This window comes from Armigeres subalbatus, chromosome 1 (genome assembly GCF_024139115.2).
Source record: "Armigeres subalbatus isolate Guangzhou_Male chromosome 1, GZ_Asu_2, whole genome shotgun sequence".
Classification (NCBI taxonomy): domain Eukaryota; kingdom Metazoa; phylum Arthropoda; class Insecta; order Diptera; family Culicidae; genus Armigeres; species Armigeres subalbatus.
Window position 1 is genome coordinate 180824505 of NC_085139.1, and position 23371 is coordinate 180847875.

General features: G+C 41.6%; 1 protein-coding gene across 1 annotated transcript; it reads left to right on the forward strand.

Moving 5' to 3' along the window:
* The first annotated feature begins 492 nt into the window (after positions 1-492).
* On the forward strand, positions 493-22977 carry LOC134205575 (BTB/POZ domain-containing protein KCTD5). Its single transcript, XM_062680928.1, has 4 exons — positions 493-1064; positions 20779-20967; positions 21026-21091; positions 21155-22977. Exons 1-4 carry the CDS (start codon positions 804-806, stop codon positions 21347-21349), a joined length of 711 nt encoding a protein of 236 aa, XP_062536912.1. The 5' UTR covers positions 493-803; the 3' UTR covers positions 21350-22977.
* The last annotated feature ends 394 nt before the right edge of the window (positions 22978-23371 follow it).

Sequence of the window (23371 nt, forward strand, 5' to 3'; positions counted from 1 at the left end):
TTTAAAATTCTGCTGATTTTACCGTCAATTGACAGTTCTTCTATGAAAGTGACAGCTTCGGACTTGCGGGCCTGTTCAGCGGTTGTAAACAAGTGCAGTCTCGGCAGTGTCACATGAAAAGGCCTATTAAGAGTGGCGACACTGTCAGAATTGGGACAAAATTCATCTGTCATTCCCATACAAAATCGTGTTCCAAACGAGCAGGAGACCTGTCAAATGCGGCACATGTCACCACTCTTAATTACATACACTCTGACTAAAATTTAAAACAAACCTCGTGTGCGATTACGGCTTATGGGCCAAACACAATGCAATCGAAAACAAAAACTGAAAAAATACTGCATTTTTTGAAAGGAGGAGGGGGGGAAATCGAAGATACTGAAAAAGGGTGGTCGTATTTTTGGAAGGACCACTTACCGTAAGTTTTGCAGTTTCTGACAAACTGGCAACCGTGATTGCTGTCACACGACTGTCACCATTTTCTGATGCTTTTGATGTTGTCGTTTTTCCTCTCAACCACCATCAGCAGCAGCAAAAAAGAACGTCCCAGAAAACTCAAAATATTTTCCAGTTTTGTTTCAATTTTCCTCATGAATAATTAGAGAAAAGTGTTATAAAAGTGAACGATTGCGTTTTTCAATAGTGCTGCAGTAATGTGTTGCTAAAATTTAATCTTAAACCACGGTTGCAGCTAGCTAGAAAAGACAAGTTCAAAGCATTATCTTCTCCATCAGAAAAAAGGAGGAAGCCACCGAGCGATCCAAAGTACGGTAAAACTGGAACGGTCAAATCTAGTACAGAAAATGGCCACGGTCAATCTGAACGGCCAGTCCCGGGAGGGTGGCGGAGGAGCATCTGCTTCCGGGTGCGATCCTTCGTCGTCATCGTCGTCGGCGTCGTGCTCCGCTGCGTCACAATACCCCATTCAGGGTAAGAAAGATCAATGGATCAAGCTGAACGTTGGCGGAACCTGCTTTTTGACCACCAAGACCACCCTGTCCCGGGATCCAAATTCGTTCCTGTCCCGGTTGATTCAGGAGGACAGTGATCTTATTTCGGATCGAGTGAGTAGTTTAGTTATTTTAGTAAACGGAGGGTCAAATTACGTAGGGAGTTTTTCTTTTATTTCTGCACATCAGCTTCAATTATACTCACTTGTGATGAATCGATACTATTATGCGCTATTACTGTGATGATAACTGTTATTTACCTTCTTTGTTAATTAACATCTAATTTATTGATGAGTTTTCGATTTGAGACAGATAACGCACTTATAGGTACCTAGTTAAAGCACTATTGTGCTGTCTTGAAGCTAATTTGACATTAATTTCCATTAAATTAATGATTTTGTGTGTGTTACTTCTACGTGAAGTTAAACGATTTACAATGATATGGAAATGCTAATATCATATTCCAAACTTAGACGCACATGTTCATGATAGAATTAGAGGTGAAAGTATAGAATTGATAGTTCCGTTAGGATACGGCAGGCATGAAGAATGTTTTTTTTTTATAAAAGTCGATTTGAAAGCGAGCGAAGGGCAATATTTGTGATGGCACATATCACATTACTCAAATTCTTTGTATCGAGCTAATAATACCCGAAATCGGATGCAAGACGGCCAAACTTTTGCCTATATTTTTCAAGGGTGAACCCAAACTTTTGGCCGGGAGTGCACATATCGTATGTGACTGACGATGACTATCGGATAATGTTGTTATACACCAATAATAGTAATGTGGATTTCCAAATTGTAGCATTCAATAAAATATTAACATTTAAACATAATTTACTAAACCCAACCGGCGGTTGTTAGATTTTCAAACAATTATGTATATGAATCTACCAAAACCTGTATAAGAATTGACATATGCGAAATTGTTAGATTCTTATACAAAAATTGTATAAGAATCTAACAATTTCGCATATGCCCAATTCTTATACAGATTTTGGTGTGATTCTTATAAAGAATTGTTAGAAAATCTAACAACCGCCGATTGGGTGTAGAAAGAATAATTTACGTTTTTCAAATTATGCCAAACGTCCATTAGGCCAAACAACCATTAGGCCAAACAATCATTAGGCCAAACGACTTTAGGCCAAATGACAATTAGGCCAAACGGCCTTATGCCAAGCGTCATTAGGCCAAACGACTTTAGGCCAAATGACCTACAACCGGCACGCCTACTCAGGGCTGCTCAACGTACGTCCCGCGGGCCGGATGCGGCCCTCGGTTCCATTTTCTGTGGCCCGCGGCGTGTAAAAAAAAAATAACCTCATAGTCGGCCCGTCAGCTCTTCTATCTAGCTTGAGAAGCTCTTTTTTATTATTCATTATTTAAATACGTAAGTTATAAATCAAAGCTCACACTGCAAAACCATTTATTTAAATTTGAAACGAAAATCAATATTTTACATAATTTGAATTGATTGCATTAAGCGACCCTAAGGGAAGATCCATTAATAACGTAACACAAAAATTGGCCGAATTCAACCCCCTCACCTTGTCACACTTTTTGCATGAATTGCATTGAATTTTTTTGTATGATTTGTCACACTTCGGTCCACCCCCTCCCCCTCTGAGCGTTACCTAATTTATGGATGCACCCTAAGACGCAGAAGGTTGATGTGGAACATCGGGTTTTCAATAAAGATTAGTCAGAGTAGTTCATGTTCACGTTGAAAAAAGGAAGGCTGGTTGGCTTAATTTGTTCGGAAATTTTTGATACATATATTGAAGGAATAAAATCTGAATCCAAGAATTGTATGAAATATGACATTTGAAAGGCCCCAGTCAATACAACTTTAAAGGCTCAAAGCTCATTCAATTTACATTTCCATTAAGGACGGAACAAATACTTATTTCTTCTTTGACCTTTCGATAATGAAGGGTGTAGGAAATAAAAATTGGGGCGTAAATTGATAAAATCGAAAAACTCATCAGTTTTCGTAAATAATTTTCTATGAAAGCTCAATATTTTATTATTTTTCCGGTAAAACTTTGTAATCCCCCCTCAAATAATAAAATTTAGCTACAAAATTTTGAGGTAACATTAGTTTGCGCGGAAGACGATGAAGAGTAAAAGTTCTCGCAGAAGATTTGAAAGCTACGCCTACTCTCTCGCAAACAATAAAAATACTGACGTGAAAAACGTGGCGTACGTGGCGGTCTTCATTACAGGAATTGATGGTCATTCTCAAATGACAAAGAAATTGGCAGCTTTGGTCCCAATGCAGAGAATAACTAACGTAAAAAACTGACGGCTGTTAAGACCTGTATGAAGTAACTTATTTTCTCTTTCGAAAACTTAAAGTGACCTTACGATTGAGCATTGGAGAATCAGCAATGACAGAAAAGAACAATGGCGTTGTTACAAATTCCTCAAGTATTGACGCTCGTTACTAAGACAATCAACTTTATCTACGTTTAAGAACTCAACCTTGCGAATTTCAGTTACTAAGCCGTGGTACCATGCTTGAGAAATTTTGTTCTTTTCGAAATGAAAATGGCACCATGTCTACAAGATGAAGGAAAACCACTGCCCGAGCTGAATGATCCTGAAAAGATGAGTTACTTGGTGTTTATAGCAAATATCGCCAAACATCTTAATGATTGGACTTTGCACAGTGATTTTCTGAAATCTGGTACATTTCTACAAATAGTTCGTGCAATTCTTTTCAATATGCTGGTAAAGTAACGAAATTTTCAACTAATGCAACGACGAAAACGAAATAAACAGAAAAGATTGTTTGAACACAACAAAATCGTGTTTAGTTTTTCTAGAAAATGAAAAAAAAATATGGTTGTTCTGAAAATATTTAAAAGTTATATGTACCGTCGTCGGGGGTGACAATGGGTCAAATGGGGGTGAGAATGGGTCACTGTTTCAACTACTTAGAATGCTTGTAGAATAGATTAAATGTATCTGAGGGCAAGAAGACTAAAATATAAGAGACCTTTTTGAACGATTTTGCTCTCCGACCTCCAGGCTGTCGGTGAGAGCGATGACCCATTCTCACCCCCCAGACCCATTGTCACCCCCGATGGCGGTACCGAATATTTTCTGGCCCGCCAACAAGTGTGAATTCTAAGAATTGGCCCATGGCTCGAAAAGGTTGGGCAGGCCCTACATGGATAGGCCTGCTACATCTCCCCCTCTTAGAAAATGTCATACGATGATACTGCCGTACTACGCATAATTGTCCCATGTTACCTTTGATGAAAAATCTCAAACTCGAGTCAATTTGCCCCACTGAAGAGAATAACTTGTTGTTTGATGATAATTGAGACTGAAAACCGTTTAAATAGGTAGTGACTCGTTTTATGTCCTGGTGTTGCCTACGCTCATAACATCCAAGCTTGCTTGTTGGACGAAGTGGTTGTTTCGGACCTCCTTACGTAATCGCCTTCTTAGTGTTGCGAACCTTAAAGCTATTCGAAGATATTTTATTAGAATAAGGTGAGAGAAGCGATGCCAGATTGGTTCAACATCAATTCCGTAGATTCACTCAAAAGTTTTGGCTGTCCCATTTCGGCGCTCATCCACAATCAGAATACATTACATTATTACAAGACATTACACGACAGATTTCTAACTTTTCTCAATGCATAGGAATTAGATAACAACAAGACCACTAACCGTCAAAATTTATAGTTACTGGTCTTGTTGTGACCTAACTTTCATAAAAATCCAAAAAGAAAGAGATTCATATGCGCAGTGCCCTATACAGTTTTCCACGCTCGTCATAATGGCAGTTGCTATACATATTTTTGACATTGACTGTTTCCAACGCCGAGACTGACATTTTCGCATTTTTTTTATTAAACTTTTATTGATTTAACATAGAATCAGTTTAATATTGTGGACTTCTTATTTTTCAGAACATTTTAAATTATTAAGCTGATTACTAGGCTGTTTAGTGCTAATAGGTTTGAACATTCTTAAATAATGACCCTTCATGGGAACAATCCCGAAAAAAATTGCCGATGACAACTACGAAGTAATCAAGGATAACGTTGGACCGAGCCCAACGCAATGCCTAAATTGGATTGCTTCGCAAGGTGGTATATGAGTGAGACTGTACAGATAAAAAAATCTGGATCCTTTCTACTGGTAGTTCAGTTTTCTCAAATTCATTCAGATTTCTCTTCAGTTTAGGCAAATAATTGAGTTTTTATTGCTTAGGAAATCATCTGGACCCTTGTAATTTAGCACTGGCGGTGCCAGAGTTGTGGTAATGTTGGTTCACCAGCAATTTTGACTTAATAAGCAGAGTCTCTTAATTCTCGTGTATACATGAATGAGACAGTGTGCCATGAGCTACAAAAGCTCACGTAGCACAGATTCAGTGCGACGAGAGCAGGTAGCGCGCATAAAATAACTGAGTGAGCGTGTCTCAATGTACGTCTCATGAGACTCATCTCATGCACGAAGAATGCATAGCTGGGGTTAATTAGGCGACGATTTTTTTGAATGAAAATTTCCCGCCCAAGCTGTTTTACGCACCTTCGTTGTTGTTTGCAAAGGTTTGCCATGGCAAACAGCGCATGAGCTGAACGCATTGAGATATCTCAATGCGACTCACCAATGTTAATGTGAGGTACACAAGCTTCGTGAGACTCGCGTGCGCTAATTTTTATGTGCGCATAGCAGTCGTTGCTCAATCTCATCCTTTTTTTGTACGCGTGCATGATGTCAGGTAATAAGTTCATAATTTGGCCACTACAGAAACCCTTCACAAATAAATTCAGATTTTTTTTAAATTTCTTTCTTGAGTTTTTTTTTAAATTTTGAAATAAAGTTCAACACCGGGAATTCAGAAATTTCTTCGGAAACTTGAAACAATTCGACCCCGGGAATAGCAGACACGAAAGACCATCATCTTTCCGTAACCCTCTGCGCGTTTCGAAGGGACTCGAGAATGCCCCGATCCATCGTTGCTTTGATCAACCGTGTCAGTTTATCCGGAAATCCGTGTTCGTGCATTAGCTGCCATAGCTGGTCCCGATCGATTGTATCACATGCGTCTTTGAAGTCGATGAAAAGATGATGTGTGGGAACGTTGTATTCGCAGCATTTCTACAGTACTTGGCGAATGGCGAACAACTGGTCCGTGGTGGAGCGTTCGCCCATAAAACCCACCTGGTACTGCCACACGAACTCCCTTGCAATTGGTGCTAATCGACGGCATACAATTTAGAGGTAATCATACCATTTACCATAGTGATGGACGATATGCAAAGGCGCGTGATCGGGTGCTGGTCGACCAACGAGACAATGTGCAGGTTGAGGATCAAAGGCCGGTTCTTCAACTTCGGCATAATCAACGTCTATAGCCCACACTCCGGAAGCACTGATGGTGATAAGGACGCATTCTACGCGCAGCTGGAACGTGAGTACGACAGCTGCCCAAGCTGTCAAAATCATCATAGGAGATTTGATTGCTCAGGTTGGCCAAAAGGAGGAGTTTAGACCGACTTTTGGGAAGTTCAGCGCTCACCGGCTGACGAACGAAAACGGCCTACGACTAATTGATTTCGCCTACTTCCAACACAGCCTCCCGTATCGGTACACCTGGAGATCACCACTGCAGACAGAATTACAAATCGACCACGTTCTGATTGATGGACGGCACTTCTCCGGCATTTTCGACGTCAGGACGTATCGTGGCACTAACATCGACTCTGACCACTATCTGGTGATGGTTAAACTGCGCCCAATACTATCCGTCATCAACAATGTTCGGTACTGACGACCGCCGCGGTACGACCTAGAGCGACTGAAGCAATCTGATGTCGCCACTGCATACGCGCAGCATCTCGAAGGAGCGTTGCCGGAAGAAGGTGAGCTCGATGGGGCCCCTCTTGAGGACTGCTGGAATACAGTTTAAGCAGCCATTAACGAGGCACCAGAGAACAACGTCGGGTGTGTGGGACGAAGTCGACGGAACGATTGGTTCGACGAAGAGTGCAGACAGATTCTGGAGGAGAAGGATGCAGCAACTTTATAGACGGAAGCGGGACAGCAGACCCGCCTATTTCAGGAGAAGAAACGCCGTCTGGAAGAAGCGGAGTGCGAGTAGATGGAACAACTGTGCCGTTCTCAAGAAACACGCAAGTTCTATAAGAAGCTCAACGCTTCCCGCAATGGCTTCGTGCCGCGAGCCGAAATGTGCGGGCTAAAGATGGGAGCATTTGACGGACGAACGTGTGTTGATCGAAAGGTGGAAGCAGCTCTACGAAGAACATTTAAATGGCGCTGAGAGTACAGGCAGTGAAAGTCAAGGCAGTGGAGGAAATGACTACGTCAGTTCTGCGGACGATGGAAGCCAACCTGCCCCTATCTTAAGGGAAGTTAAGAATGCGATCTAAAAGCTAAATACCAATAAAACAGCTGGTAAGGATGGTATCGGAGCTGAGCTCATCAAGATGGGCCCGGAAAAGCTGGCCACTTGCCTGCACAAACTGATAGTCAAAATCTGGGAAACTGAACAGCTACCGGAGGAGTGGAAGGAAGGGGTTATATGCCCCACCCATCTACAAGAAAGACGACAAACTGGAGTGTGAGAACTTTCGAGCGATCATAATCCTTAATGCCGCCTACAAAGTGATATTCCAGATCATCTTCCGTCGTCTGGCACCATTAGTGAATGAGTTCGTGGGAAGTAATCAAGCCGGGTTCGTTGATGGTCACTCGACAACGGACCAGATCTTTACTGTACGGCAAATCCTTCAAAAATGCCGTGAATACCAGGTCCCAACGCATCATCTGTTCTTTGATTTCAAGGCGGTATACGACAGTATAGACCGCGTAGAGCTATGAAAAATTACGGACAAGAACAGCTTTGCTGGGTAGCTTACCAGACTGGTGTGCAAAACTGTGTGAAGATTTCGGCCGAATACTCCAGTTCGTTCGAATCGCGCTGGGGACTAAGACAAGGTGATGGACTTTCGTGCCTGTTGTTCAACATTGCGCTAGAAGGTGTCATGCGGAGAGTCGGGTGTAACAGCCGGGGTTCGATTTTCAACAGATCCAGTCAATTTATTTGTTTCGCGGATGACATGGACATTGTCGACATTTGCAAAGGTGGCAGAACAGTACACCCGCCTTAAACGTGAAGCAACAAAAGTTGGACTGGTGGTGAATGCATCGAAGAAGTACATGTTTGTTGTATTGGTTTGCGTGCAATCAGATTCGTTAAATCGACGTTTGGATCTTTGTTTACAAAAGCAGATAAGTCGCTCTGAAAATTTGGTATTGAACACTCCTCTAATAAATAGGTTCCATTGCAGTGGCTAGAGCCGGAAGCGGACAACAAGCCGTTCTATACTCTCAATCTCTTTCTTCTATTATCTCTCAAATTTAATACCCTGAAACTGAATTGTTTTAAACCCCTTATGCGTCTGAAGCAGGACCGGACGCTCGAGCCTGCCAGTCAGTGGATAGAAAGGTCCGTTGTGATGAAGGGTCCTGGATAACCTGGAATAAGTTTTCCACGAGTTGAGTTCACATTGATTTCATGAGTTCGATATAATAATCGTCACGTTGAAAATTTAAGTCAGCAGTGTCATACAACGTAGATTGGCTAAGGCCCGGGGATGCTGTACGTCGTTAATGTAGAGCCAACAACATTGTATCGATACCTGTTTAAAAACTGTATTTCCCAAGACAACTTATTGATTAAATATACTATAGTTTCTGTGCAGTTGACGGTAGAAGAAACACGCGTTTTTCTTTCGCTACCGAATCCGAATATCGTCTATACAGTCCACTTGCCTTGTTGGACATAATTTGTGGTCCTTCTAGGCCGGATATTGTGATTACATCGCGCAGTGACCAATTGACGTGATTTTTGACGCGAAAATCGCGATCCTTCTCGGAAAAGATTATTCCAGAGCATTTGGCTGACGCAACAGCCGAATGTAGTGGGGCTCGGCCTCGTCGGCGCGGCTCGTAGCACTCGCTCGTATTAGTGTGTGCGTATGGCGAAGGATGTTTAGAACGCCTTCAAAATTGGAGAATAAGAATAGGGGAGTGAATAGCCCAATACTCAGCATTGGTGAACAAACAACAACAAAAGGAAAAAACAAAAATGATGGAAGAAAAACTTAAAGTGCTTATTCATCAGAGAGGAGCGGTGAAGGGCAAGTTGACACGCATTAAACATGCACTCGAAGACAATGATGAAGAACCGAACCCTAACCTGAGCAATGTGCATTTTTTGCAACAACACCTAAAAACAGTTGAACTGTGCTATAGTGAATATAATAAACTGCAAAATGCCATTTATGCCCTCGCCCTGTCTGATGAACGGAGAAGTGAACAAGAACAGCGATTCATTGATTTTGAGTCGCTATATAACGATTTGAGCATCCGACTTGCGATGTTCTTGGATGAAGTGCGTCGACCGGAGCAAACACCAGTTGTTACTGCTATGCTGCCAACACCATATTCCTCCACACCCATGCCAACAGTGTCCCAAAGCTTCCCTCAGTTGAAAGCACCACTTCCAACGTTTGACGGAACTTATGAATCGTGGTTTTCGTTCAAGTACATGTTTCAAACGATTATGGCACGGTACGATAAAGAATCGTCCGCAATTAAATTGTACCATCTGCGCAATTCCCTCATCGGCAAAGCAGCCGGCATAATTGACCAAGACATTATTAATAATAATGATTATGCAGCGGCGTGGACGATTCTGACTGAGCGGTTTGAGGATAAACGTCTGATCGAAGATAAACACATCGAGGCGCTGTTCACCCTACCGAAAGTTCAGAAGGAAAACTCGGTAGATCTCCGAAAGCTTGTGGACACGTGTGTGAAAAATGTTGAAGCGTTGAAGAAACTAGGTCTGCCAATGTCCGGTTTAGGGGAACGCATGGTATTGAATCTCCTGTCGTCTAAAATGGACAATGACACACGAAAGGCATGGGAAGGGGAACAGAAGTCCGGTATTCTTCTGGATTACCTCGGAACCATAGAGTTCCTGAAAAAGCAGTGCCGGATCCTGGAGAAAATGGAAGCCAACTCTAAAACAGTGGACAATATGAAGCCGATTCGACCGGCAGTGAAATCGAGAACTCTAGCTATGACAAGTGAACAGAAGTGTACCATGTGTAACTACAAACACGAACTGTATAAGTGCGAACAATTTAAAAAGAACAGTGTTAATGAAAAGTACAACCATCTCCGAAAGTTTGGATTGTGTTTTAACTGTATGCAGAAAGGGCATCGTACGACCGATTGCTCTTCTTCGAACTCTTGCCGGAAATGCAGTAAGAGGCACCATACCTTGCTGCACCCAGAAGAGAAGAAGCATGATGAAACGCAGGTGAAAACGTCCCCGGATGATTCGAGTTCCCATTTGACAGACGAGCGTAGAGCTCGTTCTGAGCTGCCCTCTGCTGGCACGCCCGAAACCGACCGTAGTGAACAGAATATCACAATGTGCACAACGGTGGTTACTCCGAAGAAACAGACTCTTCTTTCGACGGCCGTGGTACTAGCCGTGGCATTTCTGTGTCGAACGCCAATCGATTCGTGTTCGCAGAATAATTTCGTCACCGAAAGGTTCGCCAATTTATTGGCATTGAAGAAGCACGCTACGGATTATCAAGTTAGCGGCTTGAATGGTGGATCCACTAGAATCCGTCATGTTCTACGAACTACGATCAAGTCTCGCCAATCGGAGTATTCGGCGGAGCTTGAATTTCTAATCGCACCGAAGATCACCGAAGAGCTTCCGTCGAAATCGTTCGACATTTCGCACTGGAATTTGCCTGCACATCTCGCACTGGCCGACCCAACTTTCAATAAGAAGAGTCGTGTGGATATGCTATTGGGTGCGGAAACATTCTGGGATTTGATGAAAGAAGGACGAATGAAGCTGGCTGAAAATCTTCCATTGCTCTCTGCTACCGAACTTGGATGGGTAGTCGGAGGTGTGCTATCCGAAAAGAAATCAATCATAGCAAGAATGTTCTGTAACGTAATCGAAGAAGAAGATTTAAATGCCACTTTGCGGCGGTTCTGGAGTATTGAAGGAGCAGACAACTTTCGTACTGTGACGACAAAGATACCGAATGACTGCATTGAACATTTCTTGCGTACCCACGAGCGAGATTCCGAAGGCAGATTTACTGTAGAGTAGAGTGGGGCAAGAGTGCGCGTGGGGTAAGAGTACGTTTTCAATTTTTTGAAGTAATAAAAAAAGATAAACCAGCAGTACTGCAACAGTTTGACAGGTATTCTGGCCAACTATTATCATGTGTAATTGTAAACGATTTGAATAAACAACAAGGGAGATATGGAGTTAGATAACTTTTTGGTCATTTTGCTAAAAATAATTGGATTTCCGCAACTAGTATTTCATTACCATATATACGATCAATCAGGTGAACATTATACCATTTCGATAACCTATTGTATAGAGTACTTTATGGTACAGAACACCAATCCGGTTGGTTTTCCAAGAAGTCAAAACCATTACTTAAATAATTTTTGGGACTGTGGGGTAAAAGTACGCAGGAACCGGTGGGGCAAGAGTACGCATATGAATCTTCAAGTTATGATGTCAAACCCGTATCTCCGGCCGAGAAAAGACTTCTTCCAAAGCGTAAAGATCCACAACTAAGAAAAAAGGGACAGAATTTGAAATTATCACAAGTTTTTAGGATAAGTTGAAGTAATTCGTTGTTAGAAAGGACTTAGCGAACAAAGCACTGAAGCGAAATAATTAAATTGTATTAGGACTTGTTGTACACCTAAACATAGTACGAAAACACAATTTCATCTAAATGATAATTTCATTTAATCAAAAGAAACATTCATAAATTATGCAACGTTTAGCTGGGAGGGGTTGTGAGACGTGTGACGATCCATATAATTTTTAGAGGATTCATACAAATAGTGTAAGATAGGGGGGGGGGGCTGATGAAATAGCCAAATTTTACGTTACGTGATTGGTGGACTTTCTTTAACGAAAATGCCTTTGTATACGCTACGCGCAACCTGATATATATTTTTACCTCTGTAGTTTTTTGTATATATAAAAAAACAATGGTTTTTCGTATGAAAGTGTACATTTTTAGGACCCCCTCCCCCTTTAAGAGTTACGTAATCTTTAAACATTCCCTAATATATGCTCATTAAACATCAATTAAATGTTATTAACTTTTATTTGTGTTAATAAATACTTAAAGCACATAATTGGATAAATGCGTACTCTTACCCCACCCGATGCGCACTTTTACCCCACCGGTGGGGTAAGAGTGCGTTTTTCACTTGTCTTGCAATAAGGGTTCTACTAGAACGAATCTCAATAATTTCAGTATTTTTTCCACTGGATAACATAAAAGAAAAGTATATGAATCATCGACACTGATTTGATATGCAGAAGCTTGCTTTATAAGGGCCACATGATCGATGGAAAACTAAGTGCGTACTCTTGCCCCACTCTACTCTACGGTTGCCTTTCAATGAACGAAAGGATGAACTAGGCGAATCATTCGACATGGCGAAAAGGCGCTTCCTTGGTTTGGAACGTAGGTTAGACCATCATCCGGAATTGAAAGAGGAATATTCTGCGTTTATCAAGGAATACGAAGATCTCGGCCATATGCGAGAAATTGAAGCAAACGTGAATGAAATTCCAGGGTCCAATTATTATTTGCCACACCACTGCGTGCTACGACCAGGTAGCCTTACGACCAAATTGAGAGTCGTCTTCGATGGGTCAGCGCCAACATCCACAGGTGTTTCGATAAACGATGTGTTGCAAGTTGGACCTACCATGCAAAACGATCTGGAATCTATTCTATTGAATTTCCGAGTCTTTCGGTATGTCTTCACTGTAGATATTCTAAAAATGTTCCGACAGGTTTCGGTCCATGCTAGCGATACTCCATATCAACGTATACTGTACCGAACGAAGCGCACTTCTCCACTTAAGATTTTCCAGTTGCAAACTGTTACATACGGTTTAGCTTCATCGCCGTTTCTGGCCACCATGTCACTATTTAAACTTGCGGAAGACGGACAACAAGAGTTTCCAGCGGCTGCAGCAGTTATCAAGCGGTCGTGTTACATCGATGATGCTTTAAGCGGTGGCCATACAATTGAGGACACGGTAAAGCTATGCACAGAACTCGAGAAGCTGCTACATTCTGGTGGATTTGAAGCGCACAAATGGTGCTCTAACACGCAGAAGATTCTACAGCATATTCCAACTGATTTGAGAGGAAACGATTTTAATGTGAAGGATGGAAACACCTCTTATGTCATCAAAACACTCGGCATTTCATGGAATCCGGAAGAGGACTGGTTTACTATGCAGGTGGAGCCAGCAAGGAACGAAAGCGAAGGTATTTCCCGTAAGAAGATTTTGAGCGACATAGCGAAAATTTTTGATCCGCTGAGATTTGTGGGTCCAGTAATTACTGCAGCCAAGTTGATATTTCGGGAAGTTGGAATGCTGTACACCAATTGGAATGACGAAGTACCCGAACATCTTGCAAAACGATGGAGTAATTTTCGAGAGGAGCTCTACGTACTGAACAATCTGAAAATACAACGGTGGATCATCTGCGAAAAATATGGATCGTCTGGAGCTGCACGGATTCGGAGATTCATCTGACGATGCGTATGGGGCCTGTCTCTATACGCTCCTTGTGCAAAACAACCGTGCTGTTACCATGAAGCGTGTGTACAGTAAATCCCGACTTCTACCAAAAAGGCTGGTAAGGCCAAGGCTATAACTACCCCTAGAGCGGAGCTAATGGCAGCTGTCCTATTATCTCGTATGGTAGCCAAAGTTATTGATGCCATCGATCTTCATTTCACCTCGATAACTTTGTGGACCGATTCTACGATCGTTCTTAGCTGGATTCAGAAATCTCCTGCTACACTTCAGCAGTTTGTATCGAACAGGGTCAGTGAGATACAGCAGCTCACGAAGCAATACAACTGGCGGTACATACCTACAAACCATAATCCAGCGGATCTAATATCACGAGGTGAGCGTCCTAGAAAGTTGATCGACCAATGCGTGTGGTGGAACGGTCCTGTAATTTTGCAAAGTCATGATGATATTATTGTTCAACCACCCGTGCTGCCGGAAAGTGAATTACCAGAGATACGACCAAGTTCCTGTTTGGCAGTAACAACTTCTGTAGAAAGGCTACCAATCTTTGGGAGGGTGAGCAACTTTATGAAGATGCAGCGTTGTATGGTTTACGTCGTGCGCTTTGCTTACTACATCATTTCGAAAAGGCGTAAAATAGTGACAGGGCTACCGACTGTTCAGGAAACAACTCAAGCTTTGAAACTTATTGTGCGACTGGTTCAATGTGAAGCTTTCCGACCAGAAATATTGGCGCTACAGAATGATTCAGAAACTAAACACCGCTTACGAAGTCTGAACCCGTTCATGGACCCTGAGGATGGAATTTTGCGAGTTGGCGGTCGCATTAAGCGGGCGTTTATACCGTTTGAAAGTCGTCACCAGATCTTGTTACCTGCGAAACATTCTTTCACTGGAAGCGTTGATTTGACACCAACACAAAGAAAACCTACACGCGGGCCAGAAGGCTTTGTTAGCAGTAGTCCGTCAACGATACTGGCCGCTCAATGTAAAATCCACCATCCGGAAGGTTATTAGAGAATGCATCACCTGCTTCAAGGTCAATCCAGTAAAAACTACTCAACTGATGGGTGACCTACCATCATATCGAGTTCAGCCTGCTCCTGTGTTCGCTCATACTGGAGTCGACTTTGCTGGCCCTTTCCACATTAAGTCACACACCGGGTTGAGAAAAGCGGTCATCACGAAGGGATACGTCTGCCTCTTTGTGTGTATGAGCACCCGCGCTATACACGTCGAAGTGGTGTCAAACCTTACAACAGAAGCTTTTCTTGCGGCGCTGAAAAGATTTATCGGTCGTAGAGGTTTGGTGATCAAAATCTATTCCGATAATGCCACTAATTTTGTTGGTTCGCAAACTGAGTTGGAGCAGCTTGCAAAGCTATTTGCCGAGGAGCAACATGCAAGGTGAACGAGTTTTGCTGCAGCAAGGGGATAGATTGGAGCTTTATTCCGCCGAGGAGCCCCCACTTCGGTGGGATATGGGAAGCAGGTGTGAAATCTGTTAAATTTCACTTGAAGCGTATTGTGGGTTCTCGCAACTTGACATTCGAGGAATTGACAACTGTGATGGTGCAGATCGAGGCTCAACTTAACTCTCGACAGCCGACGCCATGTCGAGATGACACCAACGATCTAACAGCAATCACTCCCGCGCACTTCATCATTGGTAGAGAAATGCAGTGTATCCCAGAACCATCTTACATCAACTTGAAGGAATCTACATTATCACGATGGCAACTTCTACAAGCGATGCAGCAGCAGTTTTGGAAACGATGGACCTCCGAGTACTTACCAGAACTACAAAATCGTCAAAAATGGTTTAAGGTTACCAAGATACGACTCGGTGCACTAGTGCTAATCATCGAGCCAAATACTCCACCTATGTACTGGCAGCTCGGCAGAATCACCGCTCTTCATCCGGGCCAGGATAATGTTATTCGAGTGGTTACATTGAGAACGATGAAGGGAGAATGTAAGAGAGCAGTAACTGAAATATGCCTACTGCCATTGGATGAAGATTAGGGATTGAAATATTACATTTCAACGGGGGGAAGATGTACGTCGTTAATGTAGAGCCAACAACATTGTATCGATACCTGTTTAAAAACTGTATTTCCCAAGACAACTTATTGATTAAATATACTATAGTTTCTGTGCAGTTGACGGTAGAAGAAACACGCGTTTTTCTTTCGCTACCGAATCCGAATATCGTCTATAGACGAATCCAAGTAAAAATAAGAAGAAGACACACGACGGTGTTAACTTTGACAGATCCTACAGCACAGCATAGGAAGATCATTTTAAAATGCTTATTGTAAATTCTAGATAAAATGTAATTAAAATCTGATTGATGTATGATACGGAAAAAGTTCCGAACTGTATGATAGATACATTTATGGAAAATATTCAAAAAATTGAGATAAGCTTTCAGATACGTAATTCAGAACTTTTTCCGTACCGTACATAAATCAGATTTTAATTACAATTTGTCTAGAATTTATTATAAGCATTTTAAAATGATCTTCCTATGCTGTGCTGTAGGATCTGTCAAAGTTAACACCGTCGTGTGTCTTCTTCTTATTTTTACTTGGATTCGTCTATACAGTCCACTTGCCTTGTTGAACAGATGCGTTGAGTATACCAAGAGTAACAAGAATGATCAACATTGAGCTTTAATATTTATTCGATTTGTTTATAACACTTCTGGTAAGCCTTTGGAAAATACCGTCATTCCTGATTTTTCTTGATGATTATTTATTTATTTATTTATTATTATCCATCAACAGGCTTGTTGCTGCCCCAATGATGTTATGGATGAAATATATGAAAATACAATATTCATAATAAAAACATACATATAGTCAAGTCATGGCAACACACATTAATATAGCTAATAAGCTTCTTCATTAAAAAAAACAATAAAATTTACGCCGGAGAACCTCTCGGGACAAATGGAAATCAAACACTTGGGAAACTTGATTGAATATCCGCTGCAAACCGCCTAAAGCTCCTTCCTGACCGTAATTTGTTCGATGGTGTCTTGGCCTCAACATTACATAATTACGAAGAGCTCTCGGACGGGCGTTCAGGTTGATAAGCTCAAGAAGAACCTTTGACTCAACCCTGCCTTGTACGACGTCAGCAATGGTCAATGCTCTGGTGACGTTCCTTCTAACTTGCAAAGTGTCAAGGTTGATCAGGCGACAGCGGCTCTCATAGCTTGGTAACTGGAAAGGGTCACTCCACGGCAGCCTTCGAAGTGCGAACCGAAGAAAACGACGCTGAACGGATTCCAATCGTTCCACACCATTGTTGTAGTATGGGCTCCAAACGGCTGAACAATACTCTAGAGTGGGGCGCACTAAAGAGCAATATAGCGATTTCAAGCAATATATGTCAGAGAAAGTTTTAGCGATTTGAAACACAACTGCAAGAGCTCTTGAAGCCTTATCGACGACGTATGCGATGTGCTGCTTGTAAGTCAGTTGTGAATCCAGGATTACCCCGAGATCCTTCACGTGATTCACGCGCTCGATTGTCGTTCCTCTCAATTCATAGTTATACATGATCGGCTCTTTCTTTCGAGAAAAAGTAATAACGGAGCACTTTGCCGGGTTGATCATCATTCGATTCAATGAACACCAATTTGCGACGGCGTCGAGTTGGCGTTGCAGGTCTACGCAATCTGCATATGAGCGGATCTTCAGATAAATTTTGAGGTCGTCTGCATAGGACAACCGTGGGCCTTCGATAACAGAATTTACATCGTTGAAATAGAGCAGAAAGATCAATTGTCCCAGGTGACTGCCCTGGGGAATGCCAGAGGTGGCACTAAACATAGGTGAATAACAGTCTTCTAAAGTAACCGTTAGTTTCCGATCCGTAAGATAGGAACGGAACCAGCTAAGAAGATTTCCGTTGATTCCAATTCTCTTGAGCTTAGCGATTGCAATCTCATGGTTCACCTTATCGAAAGCGGCAGATAGATCCGTGTAAATAACATCCGTTTGAGCTCGTTCTAGTAAGCTGTCGGTAACATACGAAGTTAGGCACAGTAGATTTGTCGTGGCGGATCGACCGACAATGAACCCATGTTGATCATCGCTCAGGTACTGCTTACAATGGAATAGCATTGGATCCATGACAACCAACTCAAATAATTTTGAAACAGCGCTCAATGAAGTAACGCCCCGGTAGTTATTGACGTCACGCTTGCTGCCTTTTTTGTAGACTGGAAACATTTGCGCCTTTTTCCAACATGACGGGAACAAACCGGTTGACAGAGAAAGCTGGAAAATGCATCGAAGTGGAGAAAGCAGGGAAACGATGTGTTTCTTGAGTAATGAGGACGGAATCCCATCGGGGCCTGGATGGAATGAGGATTTCAGTCTGGTTGCGGCATTGGAAATCGTCGTGTCTGAAACATCCACGCTGCTTAGCGTCTGATTTGTGACCGGAACACTCTCTGCGGCAAGTGAGATGTGATCGGCAGGGGGCTCTTCATTTGAGAAAACGCTGGCAAACTTAGCAGAGAATATGCTACAGATATCTTGTTGCGTCGAGGCCGATACGTCGTCCAATACCATAGATGAAGGCAATCCTTTCTCCTTTCGTTGCTTTTTAACGTAATTCCAAAAGGATTTTGGATGTGATCGGAGCCTAGATTGAATTCCCTGCTCGTATCGGTGATAAGAGGTCTTACTCTAGCGTTTGTATTTGTAGTTCAGCCTGACATAGTGTTGTTTTAGCGGGAGTGTACGATATTTGGTAAATCTTTTGAGTGCGGCCTTCTTCATTCTTTTTAGCAAACGTAATTCATTTGTCATCCAAGGAACGCGGGAGCCATCGCGAACAATCTTCTTCAGGACATGCCGATCTATAACATAAGCCAAGACGTGCGAGAAAGTTTGTGCAGCGAGATTGACGTCGTCTGAATCCAGAATATGCTCCCAATCCAAATTAGACAACACAGCGTCTATACTACGGTGGTCTGCCTTCCGAAAATCGTACGAAACTGCCGATGAAGTGATGGAGAATTCAAGAGAACCATAATTCTTGACTGCGATAACTAATGCGGGATGATGTTGAACGAGCTTTACTAATGGTGCGGGTGCAGTTGAAATGAAAGGGGCAATGTCGAAGCCGTTAACAAAGCAAAGATCCAAAATGCGATTGTTGTCATTAGTCACGTTGTTGATCTGGAACATATCTGCAGAACTATAGCTGTCAATAAACGTGACGGCTCCAGGATGAAAAGTGGAGAGTGCATGATCTGGACAGAGGAAACCACTATGAATCGGAATCCAAGCGACGCCCGAAAGGTTGAATTCCCCCAATACCGTGCACGCACCATACTTTGCGCAGTTAAGGAAATGCAAAATTGAATCAACTCGTACAACTTACAGAAAGTAGCTATCTGCCTGAAATAGTTTCCATGCTGTAGTATTATTATTATATTATTGTTTGAAAACTAAATTTGGTACAAAAATTTAAAATAAATAGTAAATTGAACTTCAAAGCAGACCCCTTATTATATGCCTAACTTTGCGCACATAACAAATTTCTAACACGAAGCAAGCGTCTATCATACAATTTTTCATCCAAATTTTATTTTTTCAGCTAATACTACTAGTACAATTTATGTTCATTCCATTTGTAGGCATATTTGAGCATATTTGAGAATATGAGGATGCCCGGCATTATTTTCTTATGATTCGACATACTTAGTATGTTTTCATGTCTGTTGGCGGATGTACAGCCTCATTTATGTACATTGGCCACAGCTAACAAAAGTACTTTTTTGCGTAAACCCTATTCCGACGGGGTATATCATAAATGTTGAAAATATCGAAGAAATACGAGTTATGCGCAAAATTAGGTACACTGTATTAAAAAATTGTTCCTAACATTGCGCGTCATATATTTTAAAGAAAAATGTGAATAACTAACCAAAAACTCATGGAATGGCTTCTACAATATTATAATAATTGGGTCCATGTGTAATCAGTTGGCAGCTAATGTAAAAATTTACAAAAAATACAGTTTTTCGGGTAAACCGTCACTTGTCATTTGTGCTAAGAACACGCCATTTTGATCATTTTCACTGTTTTCAGTACAAGTTTGTACTATTAAAATGAAAAATATGTCATTTAACAGCGAAAAAATGCATGCACTGTTATGATAACATGTATATTGTGCTGACAAGTAATAATCATATTTCGAAATTCAGCTTAAACGCATTCTATTACAAAAATAACCGCAGAATGCGCAAAGTTAGGAGCTGCGCAAAGTTGGGTGCGTGCACGGTACCACAATTTCGTCACAAGGGGCCGCGTTGCTCGACACAGTACTAACTGACCGGCAATGTGCATCGATGAGATGAAGATCTCGAGTACGGTCTGGAGGAATGTAGGCAGCACAGAGTAACAGGTGACGGTTTTTGAGTGCGATAGATACCCAAACCTGCTCGACGGAATTCCAAGCGTCATCCACAATGGCTTTCGCCTTTAGTCTCGTCCTAACAGCGACAAGCACTCCTCCTCCTATAGCTTTCGCGCTGTTGTTTGAGGTGCGATCACATCGGAATACCTCGTACCCGTCCCCGAAAACGTAACCAGAAAGCGTTCTATAATCTAGCCATTTCTCAACAAGCACGATGATGTCATAGCATTGGTCCAGAGCGGCTAAATGATAGTCTTCAACACGACTATTCATCCCTCCAACATTTTGGTAGTATATGTTGAGATCGGAATTCGGGTACCCGGATGATGGAGCACTGGAAATCGAAACACTATCAGATAGGGTAACGATTACACGCTCGTTGTACTTGCCTGACGATGGAGTTCGGAAGACCTCATCTCCCAACTCAGACGCAGGACCGGGACGGCTGTTGGACGCGTGCAGGAAGGGCTCGACTGCGCTGAGAGGGATAGAGGCTTCCTCAGAGCTAGCGGCAAGATTAACTATAATCTTGATCACACGTGGCTCTGCAATCGCTGTATGGAAAATTGTGTTTCTCATTTTTTCGGGAGAATTTGTATTACATTTGTAATAAAATTTCAAATATAGATAATTTAGGATGGGTCAATAACTCACTAAAGGTGAATTAATCCGTTTATTTTTTGCTCCTAGGACGAAACGGGGGCCTACCTAATCGATCGTGATCCGCGATATTTTGCGCCAGTATTGAATTATCTGCGGCATGGTAAGCTGGTACTGGATGATGGTCTATCCGAGGAGGGTGTCCTCGAGGAAGCCGAGTTCTATAATGTAACGCATCTGATTGGACTGATAAAAGACAACATTGCACGAAGGGAACAGGTAACTTGGTGTGCATAGTCAGAACAGTGCAATCAATTAAACCTGTTTGAACTTACAGCGACCGGCGGCGGATAAAAAACGTGTCTATCGTGTCCTGCAGTGCCAGGAAAATGAACTGACACAGGTGAGATTCTCTAAGTAGTGTGTCTCAAATGTGGTTCGACAATTTTGATTTGTTGTCTTTCAGATGGTATCTACCATGTCGGATGGGTGGCGCTTCGAGCAGCTCATCAACATCGGTACGTCGTACAACTATGGTGCCGAGGAGAACGCCGAGTTCCTTTGTGTGGTTTCGAAAGAGTGTGCAAACACGCTGATCGGTCGCGAGAACGAATCAAATGATCGGGCAAAGGTGCTGCAGCAGAAGGGTTCTCGTATGTAATCGAGGTAAGTCGGTTCAGCGGACGAGAATCACCTATAACTTAAATAAATTTTACAATATGTATCTAGCGACGAGATTAAATGTAGGGTTCGAGAAGTAAATCATTAGTAGAAATCGCACTGAAACTCGTTGCTGTTACTTACGTATATAAGATTAGTTTTTTTGTCACATGTTAAGTTACTTACATTGATGCAACATGTCAAAGGTGGATTATTTATATAATCCTTTTCGGTTTCATAATGTACATCTTGAGGTAATCAAATGTTTTTTTCTTTCTCGTTTTAAATCAGCATACGGTACTATGTTCAGACCACAAGTGAACCATTTGTTTGAGAAACTGCATTTGTGACATTTTTGGCCAAAATGAGATTTTTATATATTTTGAATCCTTGTTCAACAAAACGTATTATGGCAAAAATTTCTGGCAAATTTGTTTGGAAAAGTAGGTATGTATTTTAAGAGTAATTATGGAGTACTGTTTGCAGTTTTTGAACTGGAAGTGCCGCAGAGTATAGAGTTTTGCGTAATACTATTGATCTGTTTCAAAACATTTCTCGTAATTGTGTAAAATTGATATATGCAGTTTCTCACACAAATGATTCAAGTGTGTAACAGTGCTACATGCTCTTCGGCATTTTTATGTCATACCAGCCAACCGAATTTTCTTTTCTGTCTCTCTTACAAATGAGGTAAGAGGAACATCCCAATAAAAAAGGTTTCCAAAGAATTTGTTACCCATCGAAAATCAAAATCATGGTTTTATTGAGAACTATCATAAATGCGAATCATAAATGCAGTGCTATGTATTGGGCTCCTCAACAAATCTAGGTATATGCATTCCAGATATGGAACCAAAATTGTCAAATTTTCTTAAACTCCTCAGTCTATTTAAACGGGGAAAACATCTAATTTCCCGAAATCCTAATACTTGACAATGCATCAATCGAATCATATCGTTTAGTTTAATATCAACGTAACAATTGGATTAGCTTAAGGTACAATTAACAAATAACAGCGAAAAACGGAACCGAATACCGGTCGATTATTTTTTACGCTCTTACACCGACAAACTGTGTTCTGCTAATCCTACCTATCACTCAAACACATTTTAGATTTAGGATTTATCTTCGATCAACTAGCGTCAGAGTATGTTGTTTTGTTTCGTTTACATTTGGTTCTGTATGTCATTGCAATGAGTTTTAGTTCTAGGGTTTTCTGTGCAACTTAAGGCATGTTAGTCACTGACGCAAAATAACACAGTTTGTAGTGCGGATTTAAATTTTGATAAGACAACAATGTGTACTAAGTGCGATTACACAGAAAGTGCACCATGTTTCTAAATTGACAAGGGAGTTTATCCGGCAGTTTATAGAAACGACGAGTTCGTGAAACGTGCCGACAAGCACTGGCAGAGACAGAGGCGGGGCATCACACGGTGCAAGTGGCGTGGTGCTCCACCATCTCTCAAAAGTTGGCGCCGCTAGTGCCGAAATGATAGAAATTTATGTAGATTGGTAGTCGTATCAAGATCAAATCAACTATCTACTAATAGCGCCACTAAGACAGGTAAATGTTGTGATTCAAGGCGGATATAATTTGGATGGAAGATAAATATAATTTAATACACATTTTGGATGAACAAATATATCATATAGAATAAGAAAGAACTCCATGATTTTGTGTACACCCACGTTTTTTGCGAGGTCTTTTGACGCGAGACTACGTCTTCGTTTTTAATGCGGATATGGGAGTACATTTCAGAATTTGGAAAAATTAGATCGTCACGAAAATATGATAGGTTTTGAAGCCTAAGTTGATCATTTTGCAACGGATTTTCATAATTTTGTCATCAATCGATTGCAAATTCATAAGGGTATGCGATAAAACGCTTTTTCCTAACGAAACAAAATTTAAAATATCTGTGTTGATACGAAACGAAACGAAATATATATTTACCTTTGAGACTTCGAAACGATACGAAATCAACGTTCATTTAATTCGAAATTTTTCGAAACGATACAA

Coding starts and splice junctions, on each gene's coding strand:
- LOC134205575 (XM_062680928.1), top strand. CDS start 804: ATGGCCACGGTCAATCTGAACGGCCAGTCCCGGGAGGGTGGCGGAGGA. Junction 1,065..20,778: donor GTGATCTTATTTCGGATCGA/GTGAGTAGTTTA, acceptor TTTTGCTCCTAG/GACGAAACGGGGGCCTACCT. Junction 20,968..21,025: donor ACATTGCACGAAGGGAACAG/GTAACTTGGTGT, acceptor TTGAACTTACAG/CGACCGGCGGCGGATAAAAA.